Source organism: Muntiacus reevesi, chromosome 11, assembly GCF_963930625.1.
Source record: "Muntiacus reevesi chromosome 11, mMunRee1.1, whole genome shotgun sequence".
In the NCBI taxonomy this organism is placed as follows: domain Eukaryota; kingdom Metazoa; phylum Chordata; class Mammalia; order Artiodactyla; family Cervidae; genus Muntiacus; species Muntiacus reevesi.
The window spans coordinates 16872533-16891850 of record NC_089259.1 but is presented as its reverse complement, the minus strand read 5'-3'; the positions used below and the strand labels follow the sequence as shown (position 1 = coordinate 16891850).

At 35.0% G+C, this 19318-nt stretch overlaps 2 protein-coding genes across 4 annotated transcripts in view; one reads left to right on the top strand and one right to left on the bottom strand.

Annotated features, from left to right (window-relative positions):
- Positions 1–19318, bottom strand: part of RB1 (RB transcriptional corepressor 1) — a 117857-nt gene that overhangs the window by 31967 nt on the left and 66572 nt on the right. The gene's annotated exons all lie outside the window — the stretch shown is intronic.
- Positions 1265–3362, top strand: LPAR6 (lysophosphatidic acid receptor 6). The gene has a single exon (XM_065902305.1). It carries the CDS (start codon positions 1981–1983, stop codon positions 3004–3006), a length of 1026 nt encoding a protein of 341 aa, XP_065758377.1. The 5' UTR covers positions 1265–1980; the 3' UTR covers positions 3007–3362.

Here is a 19318-nt window from a genome sequence, read left to right as displayed (position 1 = left end):
AGTCCAAATTAAAAAGGTTAAAAATCAGCATAAAACAGACTACAAAACATCAGTTTTAAATTAACTATGTAATTCATGAAAGAAAAATAAATTGCTCTTAAATTTCCTTCACTGATAACCTAAAGGAAGAATTTCAGCCCAAATGGAACCAAACTAGAAAATAGTAACAATATAATACAACTAGATGTTGCCTTTTCTGAAAAATGGTAATATAAAATAAGAAAAAATAAGAAAATGTGTCTATAGATTGTGATATCATCACTCCTTGAGGAAGTAACATCTATATTCAACTATCCCTTTCCCACACATACTTTCTTCTAATTTCTTTGGGCTTTAAAAATGAGTACACTTTAAATATATAGCGAGAAAACACTCACAAGAGCTTTTAAACGAAAACAAAATCTGACCCATAGTCCAATATATAGTTAATGTCATAATAAATGGGGTAAAGGGAGGGCTGGTGGGGGGGTGGGGGTGGCGAGGTGATTAAAATAAAATTCTGAACCTAAAATTTAGCGAAATAGTGTAACTTTTATTTTCCAAAATTTATTTCAAGCAATATAGGGAAAAAATATCTTTGTTTACAAAGATGCAATTTTGTTCTGTAAGACTAATACTACTACACCAAACAGAAACATTTTTAAATTTATTCTTCGGTAAAAGTGATTATTAAAAAAATTGGAAGTGCAATAAAATATTAATTTAATTTTATAGAAAAGAGGAAAGAATGTGAGAAAATTGTTTATGAAAAAGTAAAGAGATTAAGGATTAGAGCCATTCACAACCATGGCAATTAAATTAAATCTTGAGGAGCAATTATAGAAAACAGAAGCCAAGGGTGGCAAAATTTGGGTCTCTCAACTCAAATCCTTTTTACGACTAAAGATTAAATTTCTCTTTTACAGCCAATAATTTTTTTTAGCGTTATATTAAGTTACCACCAACAATTTCAATTTATAAATATACCTACACATTTTAGTTCCCCCAGCCCCCAAAAAGTCTAATACCAAACACAGAAGCAATCACATACAGATTTTTTCCCTCTCTCTTGATTACTACCAAAAAGAAAGAAAGAATAATAATTTAAAAAAACCTCCTTAAGAGGTAGCCAACATTCCAGAAGGCATTTCCGCATAAAAGGAGTTAAAGGGCAGACTGCTCATGCAAGCCTCCTAGGTATATCCCCAGCAGATACGGTATCAGATTAAAGGAACTGCAAACAAACTGGGCTGAAACCTCTCTTTGTTCAAGCCCAGCCTCTTTTTCCTGTGATGTCATATTACAAACTGAGCAAGCCTCTCTTTTTCTCTTCAGAGAAAGCCCGTCTCACAACACAGCTGGCAACCGAGGAAAAGGCCTCCGAGTCAGCCGGAGTGAACACGCTTAGGAATTTATTTCGGGACCTTTGAAAGACTCCTCTGCTTACCCCTATCTGGGATCCACTGCAGGAATATCGAAAAGGAAAACTTCATTTAAAAGGTGTAAGAAATAAGTGAGATTGAACTGGGAATGTTTAAGTCTCAGAAACTTTGCACTGAAAAGCAAAATGTGATTGCTAACTTCAGCTTAAACATTCTGCAGCATAAAGAAACTTTCATTTTGGAATATTCATCTTGACCACGGAAACAGAAGTTTACAGGATGAGGAGTTTTACTCCGTGTCAGAACACAGTTTTTATTTAAACTTTATAATCCAATGGATTGGCTTCATTGTGTTTTTAATACGAAGCCCTGCGATCACAGATCTTCTGGAGACTTGAAAATGAAAATTTTTTCTTGTTGAAGAATCAACTGGAAACTTTATAGCAACAAACTTCATGTTTCTTTTGGAAGAAAAAGAAATATTTGTAAATCCTTGCAAAGATCCAAAGGGTTTGCAAATACACTGGAGGTTACAAAGTGGTCACGATCTGAATATCAAAGGAGACTGCTGCTGACCAAAGGAGCTGCTTCAACACTGTAAGCTGGACGCGCCTTTATAATGGTAAGCAACAACAGCTCCGACTGCATGTATAATGACTCCTTTAAGTACACCTTGTATGGGTGCATGTTCAGCATGGTGTTTGTGCTTGGGTTAATATCCAACTGTGTCGCCATATATATTTTCCTCTGTACTCTCAAAGTGCGAAATGAAACAACAACATACATGATTAACTTGGCGATGTCAGACTTGCTTTTCGTTTTTACTTTACCCTTCAGGATCTTTTACTTTGCAACAAGGAACTGGCCCTTTGGGGATTTACTTTGTAAGATTTCAGTGATGTTCTTTTATACCAACATGTATGGAAGCATTCTGTTCTTAACCTGTATTAGTGCTGATCGGTTTCTGGCCATCGTCTACCCATTTAAGTCGAAGACGCTGAGAACCAAACGAAATGCAAAAATTGTTTGCATTGCTGTATGGTTAACTGTGATGGGAGGAAGTGCACCAGCAGTTTTTGTTCCTTCTCCGGGTAACAACACTTCAGCAACCTGCTTTGAAAATTTTCCAGCAGCTACATGGAAAACCTTTCTCTCAAGGATTGTAATTTTCATAGAAATAGTGGGGTTTTTTATTCCTCTCATTTTAAACGTAACTTGTTCTAGTATGGTGCTGAGAACTTTAAATAAACCTGTAACATTAAGTAGAAGTAAAATAAATAAAACTAAGGTTTTAAGAATGATATTTGTACATTTGGTCATATTCTGTTTCTGTTTCGTGCCTTACAATATCAACCTTATTTTATATTCTCTTATGAGAACACAGGCATTTGTCAATTGCTCAGCAGCAATAGCAGTAAGGACCATGTATCCAATCACTCTCTGCATTGCTGTTTTAAACTGTTGCTTTGACCCTATCATTTACTACTTCACATCGGACACGATTCAGAATTCAATAAAATTGAAAAACTGGTCTACCAGGAGAAGTGACTCCAGATTCTCTGAAGTTCAAGGCACAGAGAACTTTATTCAACATAACCTACAGACATTGAAAAATAAGATACCTGACAATGAATCTACAATATAAGCTGTCTGAAATAAGAACACCAGGACTTTACTGGGACAGAACCTCCAAGGTCCTTCAACTGTGAAAAGTGTTTTCCTGGACAACAATTTCTCCACCTCAGAAAGAAAATAAACATGTGGACACTTGAAGGTTTTTAGTATTAAAAAAGTATTTGATGTGTGTTAAGCATTAAAATGTATTCTGTTCTTGTATACACTCAGTTTTATTTTTCTGAGCCACTTTGATTTGTACCTTTCTCTTCATTATGAAAAAAAGTCTCTAGAAAAGTTGTTCAAAATATAAAAGTAATCATGATTTAAGTCATGTGATAACCATCTGTGTGGTCTTTGAATATCACAGTGATTTTATACTAAATAATTAATATCAAAATTTTCACTTAAGTGTTTAATACCTTTATTCAATATACATCTAATTTTAATTTTCAGTCTTAATTGAAACTATTAATCATGTTTCTTAAACTATAATAATATAAATGAGAAAGAGTCATTTAAAGAATCCATAAGTGTCTTTAGAGTATTTTTCAAAAAAACAGTAAAAATATCTTCTGTAGAAATGACATACTGACACTATTTGAGGATGTCGAGCAGTTACACTTACAGATAATATTTAGGATTTTGTCTTGCTATGTAACTTGTAAAAAGCAGATACTGTATATATAGAATAACATACTTTAAAATTACTCTTTTGGTTCATTTTCTGCATCTAACAGCACTCAATTTAAAAATTATATATGCCACAAAAAGTAATGTGGAAACTAACAAAATGTTATTTTGCTAAGTAAATTTTTAAAAATACTACTACAGGTATATTTTAAAGGCATATTTATGTCACAATAAGTAACTTGTTTTTTAAGTATTTTAGATCAGAGAAATAACATATAATACTTGACACTTAGTGAACAGTACATATGTTTTGACCATTTAAGCCAAACAAATTTTTAAATGTCTAGAAATTTGTATTTTCCCTTTACAGTCGATTAGAACTTTTCTCCATATAGAATTCTAGGTTTACAATCATTATCTTTCTGAACTTTGGAGGCCTTGATCCATCTTTCTTTAAATTGCAAGGTTGTTAAGTCAAATATTGAATAGCTGAAGAATATTATTTCAAGTAGACAAGATGTTATTGTATGTCAAAATAACCTGTAAAGTAAGGACATAGGTCCTTCCATAAAAAGCAGCAAAACTAGAGGGTCAAATAACTAAGTACAATTACATTTTCATTTTACCAAACATAAATAAGGTATCGCGCTGAGTTAAAATTTAGATATGAAGCACTATCTACACTGAAATGCTTTCATTTTCCAACATATCTTTTCTTCCCCAAATTCAAGCAGTTTTCCAAAGTTAACTAAAAAAATTATTTTCACTTGAGAAAAAAGATATATAATTAAATTAGCATTCAATCTATCTGATTTTCACATTTTCAATCTTCCAAGTCCTAAAAACAAATTTGGATAAACAAAACACTCTTTGTTTTAAGGTTTAAGTTTTCTTTTTGCTGTTCTCTGGGTTTGAGCTGCAATGGTTTCAAATAAATCATAGAAGTAAGCTAAATAAGCAAACCCATTTCCATAAAAATAACAGTGGAGGATTTTCTTGTTAGTGAGTGACAGTCTCCTTTCAATAAACTTAAAACAAAATAAATCCTTAAAAAGAAAACTAGGGAAGAAATTAAAAACAGTTCTTTATATCTCAAGAGAAGTATATATGTTGTAAAGATGTTTTCTTCAATTGACCCTGAAGTGCCTTTATTTGATACCATTCTTCAGAAAAAAACAAATATATTTAGCACTCTAAACATATATTTTTGAGTTGGAAAGCAACTAACAATTTAATAATACAGAAGAAAGGTGCTGAGTTTATAACTGAGATTTCTCAGAAATTTTCTTGGATTAAGTATCTGTGAGCAAGACCTCAAAAGCATGGATATTATTTTAAAATATAAGCAAAAATAGTCATCAGATAGTTTTTATTACTGGAGAAAATTTTGTTGCCTGCTTGTCAACAGGAAGATGAATCAAAAAATTTATAAGATTCTTCTTGAATATATAACAGACAAATATTAGTTTTCCTCAACTACAACTTCAAAACCTAGGTAAATCTTAACTACAGGGACATTTGGGTACAAAAGTTATTTTTCTCTGTTGGCTTTGCATTTTTAAGTAAATTATACATTCAGAGGGTTATCTCTTTCCTCTTTACCCAGAAAATCTGTATTAAGAAAACTCAGAATTTACTTTTTGTTTCCTTAGAATGACAATACTAGCCGCTCCGTCCCCCCAAACTGCCCACTGTTTTTTACATCTTTATAAAAGAGTAGATGGTTTATCTAATCTTCCTTTCCATATTAAAGTAAAAGAAGTAAGATGAAAAGTTTTGAAGTGTGTAAAACCACTTTCCAGCATCCTAAGGATTGATTTCAAACTTAGAAGTGATCTTTTCTAAGAAAATCAACCAAGTAGCTAGTTTACCAAAAGAAGGTATGAAAATATATGTATTATATCCATAAAAAATTAAAAGGAAAGGCACTACTTTATCAAGGAGTTTTATCTTCATATCCTACATTCAAAATACTGAGAGTCAATCTGACGTATAAACCTTAATTATGGGATTGGTATTTAAAGAATTAGCGACTCATTTGAGGAACAGAAAATGGAACATCAGCAAATATCATATACCCAACTGAGAAACATTTAACTTATAACTGGTATGCAGCTAGCAAGAATCTGAGGCAACTGCAATTTTAGACCTCTGATGAACAAGGTACCCAGTCTTTTGTCACTGTATTAAGTTACTCCTGTCCTGAGGACTGATCTTTACTATCTCCCAACACTCAAAAACTTTTTAATACCTGCATGCCACATCCAACCCCAGATATCACAAATGAGGGAAGATAATGACCCTTTTATATATATCATTTTATAAATAGTGCCTACTAGTAGATGAATCTTAAGGAAATCCTAAGGGAAATTATTTTTAAAAAGTTCTTTTGAGCTGTCCTGAAAACCAAATAATCCACTTATAATATGACTTCTAAAAAATAAACTCCAAATTTAAAAGAACGAATGGATAAATGTAAAGACACAGAACATATTTAAATCAACCAGAGTATTTAATGAGCAACAATATTTCTTAAACAGCAGTATTTTCCAGAGGTCAACATTACACTATCCTAAAATCACTAGTTCTTAAATTTCTTTTATCTCTTTCTTCATTTTTTTCATGACTTTGCTACCAATTTTTCTGACAGTCAATTTTATAAAAGTACAAAGAATATCACTTAAACAGGGCAAGACCAGGATAATAAAAGAATATGAAATTAACTCCAGGCACTTAAACAGGGCAAGACCAGGATAATAAAAGAATATGAAATTAACTCCAGGCAAACTTTTCTAACAAGTCTCTCTCCTTCTTCCATCTCTTAAAAAGATTTATTTCAGTAACTCCTTAAAGGGGAACAAAATTACCAGTGCTAAAAGCAGTGGCCAAAACAGAATTCAAGCTACAGGACCCCAGAAGTATAGGTAATTCACAAATTTAATGAACGGTTTCCAAACTCAAAATTTGCTTTACTTATATAGATTCAACCAATACTTTTTGAAAATAATTGAAATATTTATGGCCAGCAGGAATGTGAAAATATATTCAACATCACAAACTAAAACAACAATGAGATATTACTTCATACCTGTTAGAAGGACTATTCTCGAGAAGGACTAACAGTGTTGGTGAGTATGAGAAGAAAAGAGAACCCTCCCACAGTGCTGGTGGGAATGTAAACTGGTACAACTATGGAAAACAGCATGAGATGCCTCAAAAAATTATGACTAGAACTACCATGTGATCTAGCTGTTCTGCTTCTGAGTACTGAGCTGAAGAATATGAAAACATTAACTGGAAAAGACACATACATTCCTATGGTCATTGCACCATTATCTTTAATAGCCAAGATGTGGAAAGCACCTGAGAGCCCATCATCGGATGAATAGAGCGTCTGTTATGTATCTGTCTGGGTAAATGGTACTCAGTCATAAAAAAAAAAAAAAACCTTGCCGTTTTCAATAACATAGATAGATCCAGGAGGCATGATGCTAAATGAAATAAGTCAGATGAAAAAAGATAAATACCAAATGATTTCACTTGTGTAGAATCTAAAAAAACCAAAACAAATGAATTAAAAAAAACAAAAACTTCTAGATACTTAGAACAGATAGTGATTACTAGAACATAAGGGCTGAGGGGTAGGTAAATTGGTGAAGGGCATCTATTGTATGGTGATCAATGGTTTTTGGTGATGATCTCTTCGTAATGTATATAGCTGTCATACTGTTGCACACATGAAATTTATTTATATAATGTTATAAACCAATTTTACCTAAATAAAAATAGGAATAACCTATGGAAATAAAATAGAGAAACAAATATGTGCTTTTATGGCCAAGTTACAGTTATTAGTCATAGGGTGAATGTGTTGAGTTTCATCATTTTCCTATCAAAATGACTGGTGGGAAATTCATAATTTAAAACTGAAAGAATCTGGGGGTCATTTATACAACTTCTTTTATCTTAGGTAAAAGAAACGGAAGAAGTAAAAGGCCAAGTAACTTCATAAGGTCACATAACAATTAAAGTAGAGTCAGGTAAGAGTTTTGTTTTTTTCTAGCTTGTCTACTCCTTTAATGGTAATAGAGAGAGTAGCAGATGCAAAGGCCTCCTTGGAAAGAACCTGGTATGTTGAAAGGATTAAACCAAATCCACAGTGTCTGCAGATGGAGGACTGAGATCCCTCATAGGCCATGATATAGCCATGGTAAGATCTGAGGAGATGGGGAATGCGCTGAAGGATTTCAAGCAGAAGGAAAGACACGATTATGCATTTCGAAAAACTCCCATCCCTCTGATTATAGTGAAGAGATGCATTTAACTTCAGGAAAAAGAAAAAAACAATCACAATAGGAGCTATATTTATTTCATTTAAATTTAAAGAGATTCTCTTATCCTTTATTTTGATTATGTCCTTTCCCCCTTATTAAAATGCTTTCTTTTTGAAATGATGGTGATGATGAGTAGGAAGAATATTTTAATGTGTTACTTGGAAAATTTAAGTTAGCAGCCCTGTGGAGAAATTGATAACATTCATATACTGCTGGTGGGAAACAAAATGGTATAACGCTAACGGGTGGGAATTTGGCACATGCGCCTGTGTGCATGCACACACGCACACACACACATACTCACTCTTACCCTTTAACCCAGCATTCTGATTCTAGGCATTCACCTTGAAGACACACTTTCAATAATGTAAAAATACGTATGTGTACAGGATGCAGCATTGTTTGAAACTGGAAAACACTGAAAGCTCCCTATATGTCCAAGCGCAGAAAATTGGTTGAATAAATTACAACACATATACACATATACACAATGCAGTGTGTCAGTCTTTGAGAATTTTTAAAGAGTATAATAAAAATCGTGAAGAGGAAGTATCTGTTGTAACTTAACGGAGGCTGAAACTGAGCAAAAACAATAAAAATAATTTTTTTTTGGAATGAGTGAGACACAAAATACAGCTGTTTCCTATTCTAAGTTTTCTTATCATGTTCTAAATCTAGCATGTACAGGAAGACACCAAAAATACCTTTGATATTTGTCTATTTCAGTAGCAGAAAATATTAAGAACCAATATGCAAATTAATAAAGCCACATATGCAAAGGCCACTTGAATGCATTTTAAAACAGACTAGGTTGTGGCAGTTTAGTTTTTAAAACATGACATAAAAATCTGAAAAAGACATATGTCAAAAAGTTGGTTCTATTTTATAATTAAAAGTAACTGAACTTACATGGTTTAAGAACAATTGCCCTAGAGTGATTCTAAAATTTCATTAAACTCACTATTAATAACAGCTTTTGATTTTGCTGGAGGAATTCAGAAACTACATTAAATAGAATTGAGATCTCATAAGATATCTCTATTTTTTTGTTCCTTGCACATCTAGATTCCAGAGTCCTTCCACACCATTACAGTTAGGATATGTCATGACACTAGTTTAGAGACTGAAAATTCTTGGACTATATTCAGGTAATTTTCTAACATCATGACCTTATAGAAGATACTCTCTGAACAAGAGTGCAAGTGCTTCCATTTCAACAGGTTAAGTACAGAGGATATTTCCAAACTATTTTTTTACAATTGCCATTTCTCTTGTTTGTACTTGACTAATGAACACCGACCTCAGGGTAATTAGTGACATGATTCACAACTAAAGCACCACAACAAATTCCAACGGCAGTATAACAGAGAACACTGCCCACATTTAACAATGCTGGAGTTCAGTTACACCTCTTTTTCCTTGAACTTATTCCATTCTGAGAAGGCAGTGAGAGAGACAGAGGTACGTCAGAAGAGAACATTTCTACATACTTGTAAGCCAGGACAAACAGATCAAATACTGTTTAACTGTATGCTCAGTCCTATGTTCTTAGGAAATCACTGTATAGTTGAGAAAATGAACTAAAGGAAACTAACGATTAATTGTGATGTTTTTAAAAGGTACCATTCTCATAAATGTACATTTATTCCTCATGGCAACCCTGATAAGTATTATCATGCCCATTTTACAGATGAGGAAAACACAGTCTGAGCTACAGACACACAACTTGCTGAGAAACACACCAAGCAAGTTACATGGTATCTCTGAATGAACCTCAGGTTTTTCTTGTCTGTAAAACAGGAAGAGCAATGTTTATTTTCTGGGAAGATTAAATGGGAGATGGTGACGCCAAAATCCAGACAGAAGGACCTGCTATAGCACAGTGACACAAACACAGATAAAGCATGAATAAAGAAACTAATCACAATAGTGCATATACCTAGTGGTAAATTAATATACACCACGAGGCAGCACAAAGGTTAAAAGTACCACCGTCCCTGGGACCAAGACAGTTTGAGTCAAAATTACAGCTCTGCTATCAACTTAGTTTTGTGGATACGGGAACGTTCTTAATTTCTCTGTGCCTCCAATTTTTCATCTGTGAAGCGGTGATAATGAGAGTATCTACCTCACACATTTGTGCGAAGTAAATGAGTGAACACATTTCAGCACTTTTAACAGTGCTGTTACCTATTGTCACTTCTACACTGGACTGTAATATACATAAGTGAGGGTCATTTTGATGTAAGTCTGCATGATGATCAGATTTCAAAGAAGCTAGTGATGAGCTTCTTATAAGCACTGCTTCCTAAAGCAAGTTTCTATGAGCTACCCAAGGGACATTTCTGAGTTTGAGATTTTTTTTTTAAATGTTCCTGAATTTCTTTAGTCCTTTGTGCCAGTTCATGAACAAGGAGAATGTATCGTATGGATGATGGGGGAGGGGAAGGGAGACATGAATGAACAAGTCATGAATACTTTTCCTCCATAGCGAACTCGAGCAATTTCTCACGTGTCAGGGCGTTCCAAAGATTAAAAAAAAAGAGACAAGTGCGGAGAGAAAAGAAGACACTGAGGAGTCAAGCCCAGGCTCAAGACAAGATGGCACGTGAACAAAGGTCTAGATATGGAAACAATTTTATGTTTAAAACCATACACAGATCTGGGTCAAGAACTCAGGTTCACGTGAACATTCAATGCAGGCGAAGATGTGGAACAATTTCTAACAGTTATCTATCTCAGTTTCTTTGGGTTTTCTGCTTGTTGTTTTTTAACATATGAAGAACCACATAAAAAACCATTTAATACCTCACTGCTTCTTCAATGGTTCAATTATGAAGAAGAGTTATTTTATTAAATTGAGCTTACTTATAGTCTTAGAGCTTTATAAAACAATCACTTTTTGCATTTCAGTGAATAACTGTTCATATGAACTAAGTCACTATCCTTATTTTTGTGCTTTTTCTGTATATCTGTATTTTTTTCTAAACTTCTCTCTAGACTACTTCACTAGTAGAACACAAGGTCCCTATCAAAAATTTTATTTCTAAGATTTTGCCTTCCTTTATTTTTCATTCTTAGACTTTACAATTTTTCATTCTTACAGAAGACGTTAGGCATATCTGAAAATTTTCCTTTAAAGTTCAGGAAGAACTCAGTTTTAACATTTCAATCTATAAAAAGAGAGCTAGTTTTCCATTTCACCTCACTCTCACCCTTCCCTTCAATCTCCCTGAGAGTTGATTCAAATATTTAATTTTCTCAACCCTAAACTATATATATAATTATAGATTTAAAAAATACTTATATTACTATATTAAAATATCATTCAGAGAGTTACAAAAATGAAACATACAGATGCACTAGTAACTTCTTTTAAAATCTAGTTTGCTCCTTTTGTAAAGTCTTCTAATCTTTTCTTCCTGAGGAATCTAGTAGATCAACAGTGACAGTGCACCATACAAAGGAGTGCTTCACAAAGGGCTGCACTTTCTCCTGTTTCCAGTACTGACTAGCTCCAGGGCACAACACTCACCTTGTTACTCAAGACAAAAAACATACATGCTGTTTTTTCATTTAGAATAAAATTTTATACTGTCTGCTATGCTGGACTACATGCTACAGTGGTAATAAAAACAGTGTGAATGAATAAAAAGAAATAATGTAGTACAAGGAAAGGAGAACTTTACTAGTGGAATTTGGAATCAAACCAATCTGGGTTCATATGCCAAGTGGGTGACTCTAGACAAATTGCTTAACCTTGCTGAGCCTACTTCCACTTTTGAAAAATGAAAACAGTATTAACATCACAGGATTATTATGAAAATTAAATTAGACAAACACTTTTGGTGCACAGCACACTGCAACTAGTCAAGGAGTATCAGCTGCCTTCCATCTATGGCTAGTTAGCTGCTAGCTGGGACACAGATTCCTAGGTTCCTCCTCAAATGGGAAATTAGATTCATGCCTATACCTACTTTGTGGAGTCAGTGTGAAGAACCAACAGAGTATTTCACTTTAAAGTCAAAATCATGTAAAGTCATCTAGGATTTGGCCGCTCTAAAGAGTGCATAAAAAAAAAAAAAACTCAACCCTGAATATTTATTGGAAGGACTAATGCTAAAGTTGAACTCTACTTCGGCCACCTGATTGGCAGAACTGACTCTGCCAATCTGGAAAAGACTCTGATGCTGGGAAAGATTGACAGCACAAGGAGAATCGAGCAACAGAGGATGAGATGGTTGGATGGCATCACTGACTCAATGAACATGAATCTGTGCAAACTCCAGGAGATGGTGAAGGACAGGGAAGCCTGGTGTGCTGCAATCCACGGGGTTGCAAAGAGTCAGACACAACTTAGCGACTGAACAACAACAACAAAATTATCTTGTACATGCACTTTTGTACAATATCTCATTTACCAAGAGAGCTAGCTCTTCGCTTTTAAAGAGATTAAAAACAGACTTTTGAGACTAATTAACTAGTCTTAAATCAGGACTCATGTACCATGGCCAATGTGGTCCATAATTTTCCCCCAAATATCTTTCCACATTTTCATGCCCAGTTTAAGTTTTTTCCCATCCACTTATAATTGATCATTCCCTCCTTTGACCCTCATGGCTTATCTTATTTCACAGTATATCACAATGATTTACTTTCCTATAGGTTCCAAGCCTCTTTAAGGGTAGGGGCTATTTTGCATGTCATTAGATACCTTGCTGGGGCAAGTACAATTCCTTTCAAATAACTGATACACAAATATCAGATACGATCCAAAGAGAATTGGGAAAAACTGAGGTAAAGGAGAATAGGGAAATGAGACCTGTCTGTTATCCTTTTTTGAAAAATGTTTCTTCAACATTTTATACATTGTGAAGCAATCTAAAGTAGTGGCACACCTTCAGCAGTGGCAAATAATTCTCAACATTTAAACAGTTTTGTAGAATCATAAAATATTTGAGCTAAAAATACTAAAGTCCTTTTGGTCTGTCTCAATTTACAAAGCAAGAAACTAAAGACAAAGACATTAACTTGCACGTGGAAGAGGCAGGCTCTAAATGTCAGGTCTTCTGATTCCCACCTTGGGCCATACTCACTCTCACTATGTCAATGTGGTTTGCTCCAGAGATACAGAACTCTCTGAACACAGTGTTTCACCATGTTGCAAAGGAAGGGTACTCCAAAAAAAAGTTAAGAAAAACAAACCAAAACAACAATAAACATAGGGAGTGCTTGAAGAACAGCAGAAGGCTAAAAGGTAAAGAAAGTGAAGTCGCTCAGTCATGTCCGACTCTTTGCGACCCCATGGACTATAGCCTACCACACGCCTCCGTCCATGGGATTTTCCAGGCAAGAGTACTGGAGTGGGTTGCCATTTCCTTCTCCAGGGGATCTTCCTGACCCAGGGATCGAGCCCGGGTCTCCTGCATTGTAGGGTAAGGCAGGGTCCAATTATCACAACCAGAGTAAAGAGGCTGCATTTATCTAATGGCAATGGGAGATACTGTGGGTTTCTGAACAGGAATATTGCATGAAAAAGCATTTAAGAATATTCACTCAGCACCAAACTATAGAATGCAGGGTAGTGTCAAAGCTGGGAGACCAAGCAGGAGTCTATAATAGTATGTTCAAGATAAGAAGGTAATGATATGATCTAGGAAAATGTAAATGAAAATAGATATTTAACATACTAAATAAATACGACACGTGGTAATTTTTTCTGGTTTTTGTACTTATAATTACTGATCAACTTTAACTGATGCTTTCAAACTGTGGTTAGAGAACTTCTTAGAGAAGACTTTCAAGAGTCCCTTGGAAAGCAAGATCAAACCAGTCAATCCTAAAGGAAATCAACCGTGAATAATCTTGTGGAAGGACAGATGCTGAAGACAAAGCTCCAACACTTTGGCCACCTGATGTAAACAGCTGACTCACTGGAAAAGACCGTGGGATGCTTTGAAAAACTGAAGGCAGAAGGCAGAAGGCAACAGAGAATGAGATGGTTGGATGGTATCACTGATTCAATAGACATGAACTTGGGCAAACTCCAAGAGATGGTGAGGGACAGGAAAGCCTGACATGCTGCAGTCCATGGGGTCGCAAAGAGTTGCACACGACTTTGCAACTGAACAACAACACTTTATATTACAATACTCTATAAAACTACAAAGAAAAAGAAGAAAAAAATGTTCAGTATTCAAGCCTTGATGACTTGAAAAGTAAAATGTAAAAATACAAATACTGGGAAGCAAAGGTGTATTTAGAACAAAACAAAATAATTTTAGCTTCGAAAGGTAAAGTCTAATTTTCTAAATCACTTGAAAAAGCCTACTTAACCGTGGGAATTAAGGGCAAGAAATTAGGAGTATGCTGGGTCAGAATGAGAAACACTATAAAACCACAGTGATGTTTTCAGAAAGAATCAGATTTTTAAAAACTAAAATGTTTTGCTGGAAAAAAGATAAATATATGCTTACTTAAAAAAAAAAAAACTCATGACGAGCTTTTAAAAAACCCAACATAAAGCATTTTTCATTATAGTAGCATGGTTGCTATATAAATATAGTATATGACATCATATTACTTCACCATCCTTATTGTTTTAAGTGTTAAACACAGCTTAATCATTATCTTACAATTCATTTGCCTTCCTGAGACACTGCTCTTCGTAAAATATAACTTTTGAAAAAAACTAACGTCTAATGGTAAATACTAAAACCATTGTGCAAAGTGCACCAGAGGTTAATGATCTACCATCCAAATACACAACAGATATCCTTTTTGGCTTTTTCAGAGCCACAGGCTTTTCTCCCTTTTGTGTTCATTTCCTGTCAAGTTTGACATTTCAAAAGAATACCAAAGAAGCTTAAAAATTTGTTTACAAGTGTGTCATTAAATCAGGACTCTAAAAATAAAAGCTATTCATTCCAACTGTACTGATGTATAAAAGAGGCCTTCATTTAAATTTTGGAAAAATAATAAAAGAGGAAACATTTAAAATCTTTTCTTATATAAAAGTGCTCTGGTCCAATATTTTTGCAACTGAATGAAGAAACTTGCTGATGTGTAGTGACTACAAAATAAAAAAAAAAAACACACAAAACTCAACAGAATCCATTTTAATGAGTCAGCTATATTTGACAACATTCAGAGGAGGCTCAGCTTTCTTATGACTTATTAAAATTTAATACAACAACTAATTACTAATACTTCTACATTCTCCTAATAAGTATCCTCCGAAATACTATTATTCAGAAGATATGATGCATTTGATACAGGAAAATAGAAATGAAACCCTAAATATTCTTTAAGTATACATATTCAAAAATCGTTATCAATCACTAAATACTATACATAACTCTTTTGGCTGTGATAAAGGAACAGAGACCAGATTTGTCTTAACTACAAAATCAAACAACATAAATAATAGTTTTCAGACACTGAGTATAGGCCAGTAATAGGACAAGCAGTATAAGACAGCAATTCCTGGGGGAAAAAAAGCAAATGCTTAAGCTCCATCTTTGCTTAGAGAGAGTTCCCAGGTCACAAGTCAGGGAGGAGAAAGTAAAATAGACTTCAGTGGTCTCCCTGGTTGAAGAAACAGAATTGAGAATTCAAGACAGAGAAATCAGGAAAATTAACAGGACAGAGTAGCAGAGAAGAGACTTACACAGAAAAGAGACAGTTGCAAAGACAGCGCTCCAGGAGTCTGCAGAGAGTTACTCTCAGTCTTTACCCCAGTCCTGATCAGCGCGTGCAAACTACCCGAGGCCAGGAAAAGAAGCATGGGAAGAAGCAGAACCATCCCAGGAGCTGACATAGGGCCAAGAAGAGTTCGTATTTCCACCAGCCAGTCTGGAAAAACCTTGTAATGTATGAGACATCAGGTAGAGCACCTGGAGGGGACTGCCTCAAGAGTGGGGAAAAATTAGTCATAAGTTTAAAGATTGGCTTTAGAAACAACAAAAGCCTTCAAAGGATCAAACGCTTCCAAGTAACTAAACTGTGTCCCACGACACAAGAATAGTGAAAGGAATATGAAAATATCCAGGACCACTAAGGTAAAATTCACAATGTCTGGCATCCAATAAATAGTTACCAAGCAGCCAAAAAAATAAAGACCCTTCAAAAGAGAAGTATCCGTCAACAGACAGTCCTAAAAAGACACAGATGTTAGAATTAGTGGACAAGGACTTTAAAATAATTATTATAACTATATTGCAGTTAGTTGAACGTAAAGGAAAACACAGACATGCTGAAGAGAGATATGAAAGATTTAGAAAAGGATTCAAATCAGATTCTAGAGATGAAAAATCTAATACCTAAGATTAAAAAGCACAGTAGATGGAATTAATAACAAATAAGACATTTCAGAAGAAAAAAACTTAATGAACTTGAAGACATAGGTGTAACAGAAACAATTTCAAGTGAAACAGAAACAAAACATCTGGGACAACAACAACAACCGGAGCATCAGTGAGCAGTGGGACAATTTTAAGTGACCTAATGCATGTGTGACCAGAATCCCTGCAGGAAGGGGTGAGGGGAGTCAGCAAAAACATTTTGAGAAAATAATGGTCCCAGATTTGATGAAACCTATAAGCCCACATTTCGAAGTAGAACTCCAAAAAGAGAAACATGAAGAAAACTGAACTAAGGCACGTCTTAATCAAATTGCTTAAAATTAGTGATAAAGAGCTGCTCTGTAAGAAGGGCAACTACTCTAAAACCAAAATGCTATGAGATGCAGTTTCTCACATGAGAAGCTCAGGAGGATAAGATGAGGAGGGAAAAAAAAAAAAAAGAAAGGGAGGGAGAGGTCAGCACATACGAGGCAGGAGCAAGGTACCAGACTTTTAAGAAACATTTTAGAAGTGAATCTTGCTCCAGACACCAGCTTGCACTGCATGGTCCAGGAGGAACTGTCCAGTCTAGCTTTTCCCAGATTTCTGACCCGCAGAATCATAAGCAAAATAAAATGATTGTTTTAAGCCACTAATGTGCCATTCAGCAATAGATAACTCGTTTCTATCAACATTTAATCCTTCCTTTCCCATCTTAAAAAATAATTATCCCATTGCCTCACATACCTCCAGCTATACCTTTACTTCCCTTTACAGATAAAACTGGTACAAACTATTTATAAGCACTGTCTCCACTTTATCTCTCACTCATACCTGAGCCAAATTCCACTGCGATCCACTCCTGCTCCCACACCACTTCTTCCAACAGTCCTTGCTACCTTCACCAGTGGCTTCCTTGTTGCTGAAACTAATAAACACTCTTTCATTGTTACTGACTTCTCCTACAGTATCTGAAATAGCAAGTTCTCAGACCTTTTCATTCTCTCTTTATGACACCACTTCTGATATTTCTCCTTATCAACAGGAGGATTCCTTAATTTGATCTCTTTTGTAGGCTTCTGTTTTCTGTCTATCCCTTAACTGTTGGTGCTCCTTAGGGTTCTATCCTAAATTACATTCTCTTTTTGTACTACACTCTCCTGTTAAATGACCTTATTCTATTTCCTAAACTTTAGCCATTTGGAAAAATGCAGGGATTTATAGTTTTGGAGCCAGAGAGACCTGTGTTTGAGCCATAAGCTCATAACTGTTTAGCTTATATGGTTTAGGACAAGTTATTAAACTTCTCTAAGCATTATTTCCCTCATTTAGAATAATAATACCTCATGAATTATTATAAAAGTCAAATAAGATGATAAGAAGTACTCACCATAGTGTGGGTGACACAGATAAACTGTCAATAAAGGGTGGTAATTTCTATTATTATATATGTGCCAGCAGCTCTCAGGTTTCTATTCCTGGCCTAGAATTTCCTTCCTAAACTCCAGACACACATATTCAACTGCCTCTTGACACCTTTATTTGATGATCTACAGGCAATTCAAACTCAACATAACCAAATTTCACTTCCCAAGGAAATCTCATTCAATCCCAGCTATCTTTATTTATTTATTTTCTATTTATTTATTTATTTATTTTTCAGTGGGTTTTGTCATACATTGATATGAATCAGCCATAGAGTTACACGTATTCCCCATCCCGATCCCCCCTCCCACCTCCCTCTCCACCCGATCCCTCTGGGTCTTCCCAGTGCACCAGGCCCGGGCACTTGACTCATGCATCCCACCTGGGCTGGTGATCTGTTTCACCATAGATAATATACATGCTGTTCCTTCGAAACATCCCACCCTCACCTTCTCCCACAGAGTTCAAAAGTCTGTTCTGTACTTCTGTGTCTCTTTTTCTGTTTTGCATATAGGGTTATCGTTACCATCTTTCTAAATTCCATATATATGTGTTAGTATACTGTATTGGTCTTTATCTTTCTGGTTTACTTCACTCTGTATAATGGGCTCCAGTTTCATCCATCTCATTAGAACTGATTCAAATGAATTCTTTTTTAACGGCTGAGTAATATTCCATGGTGTATATGTACCACAGCTTCCTTATCCATTCATCTGCTGATGGGCATCTAGGTTGCTTCCATGTCCTGGCTATTATAAACAGTGCTGCGATGAACGCTGGGGTGCACGTGTCTCTTTCAGATCTGGTTTCCTCAGTGTGTATGCCCAGAAGTGGTATTGCTGGCCCAGCTATCTTTAATGAATCACACTACCTTAATGTCATAAGTTGATCCTTTTTCTGTCTTTCATTCTCATGTGTGTAATTAACTGCCATATCTTATAATACAAAGCCAGAGATGCTGTTCCAAGTGCTTTTCCCATACATTAAGGCATTTAAAATGAAACATACACATGTAATAAGATACAAAGTTTATAAATGACCAGGAAGTAGTATTGATCAACACTGTAAGACTGCAAAGGAGGAAAGAATGACTATAGACTTAGGATGGTCGCAAAAGGCAAAGTGGAAGTAGACCTGAAAATCTGGTAAATAAAACGGGGAAAGCATTTCAGGTGGAGCCTATGAAGTGAACAAAGACTCAGAGACAGGCAGAGGAGTAATAGTAAACAGAGAAGTCTGAATGGAGAAGAGAATATAAGGAAAGTATTCTCAAAGCATTTTGGACTCAGCATCCTTTAACATTCTTAAATTATTGAGGACCCCAAAGTTTTTGTTCATGTAAGTGTGTCTATCAATATTTGAGAACCCCTTGGACAGAAGTGGCTGGCGGGTTACAGTCCATAGAGTCACAAAGTGTTGGACTCGACTGAAATGACTTAGTACACATGCAATATTACTGTGTTAATAATTAAATCTTAAAGTTAATTAAGTGTAATTAAAACTGAAAAAAATTTAAGAATGCAATTTTTCTGAAATAACCAAAATAAGCTTGCTATGGACATGAGTTTGAGTAAGCTCTAGGAATTGGTGACGGACAAGGAGGCCTGGC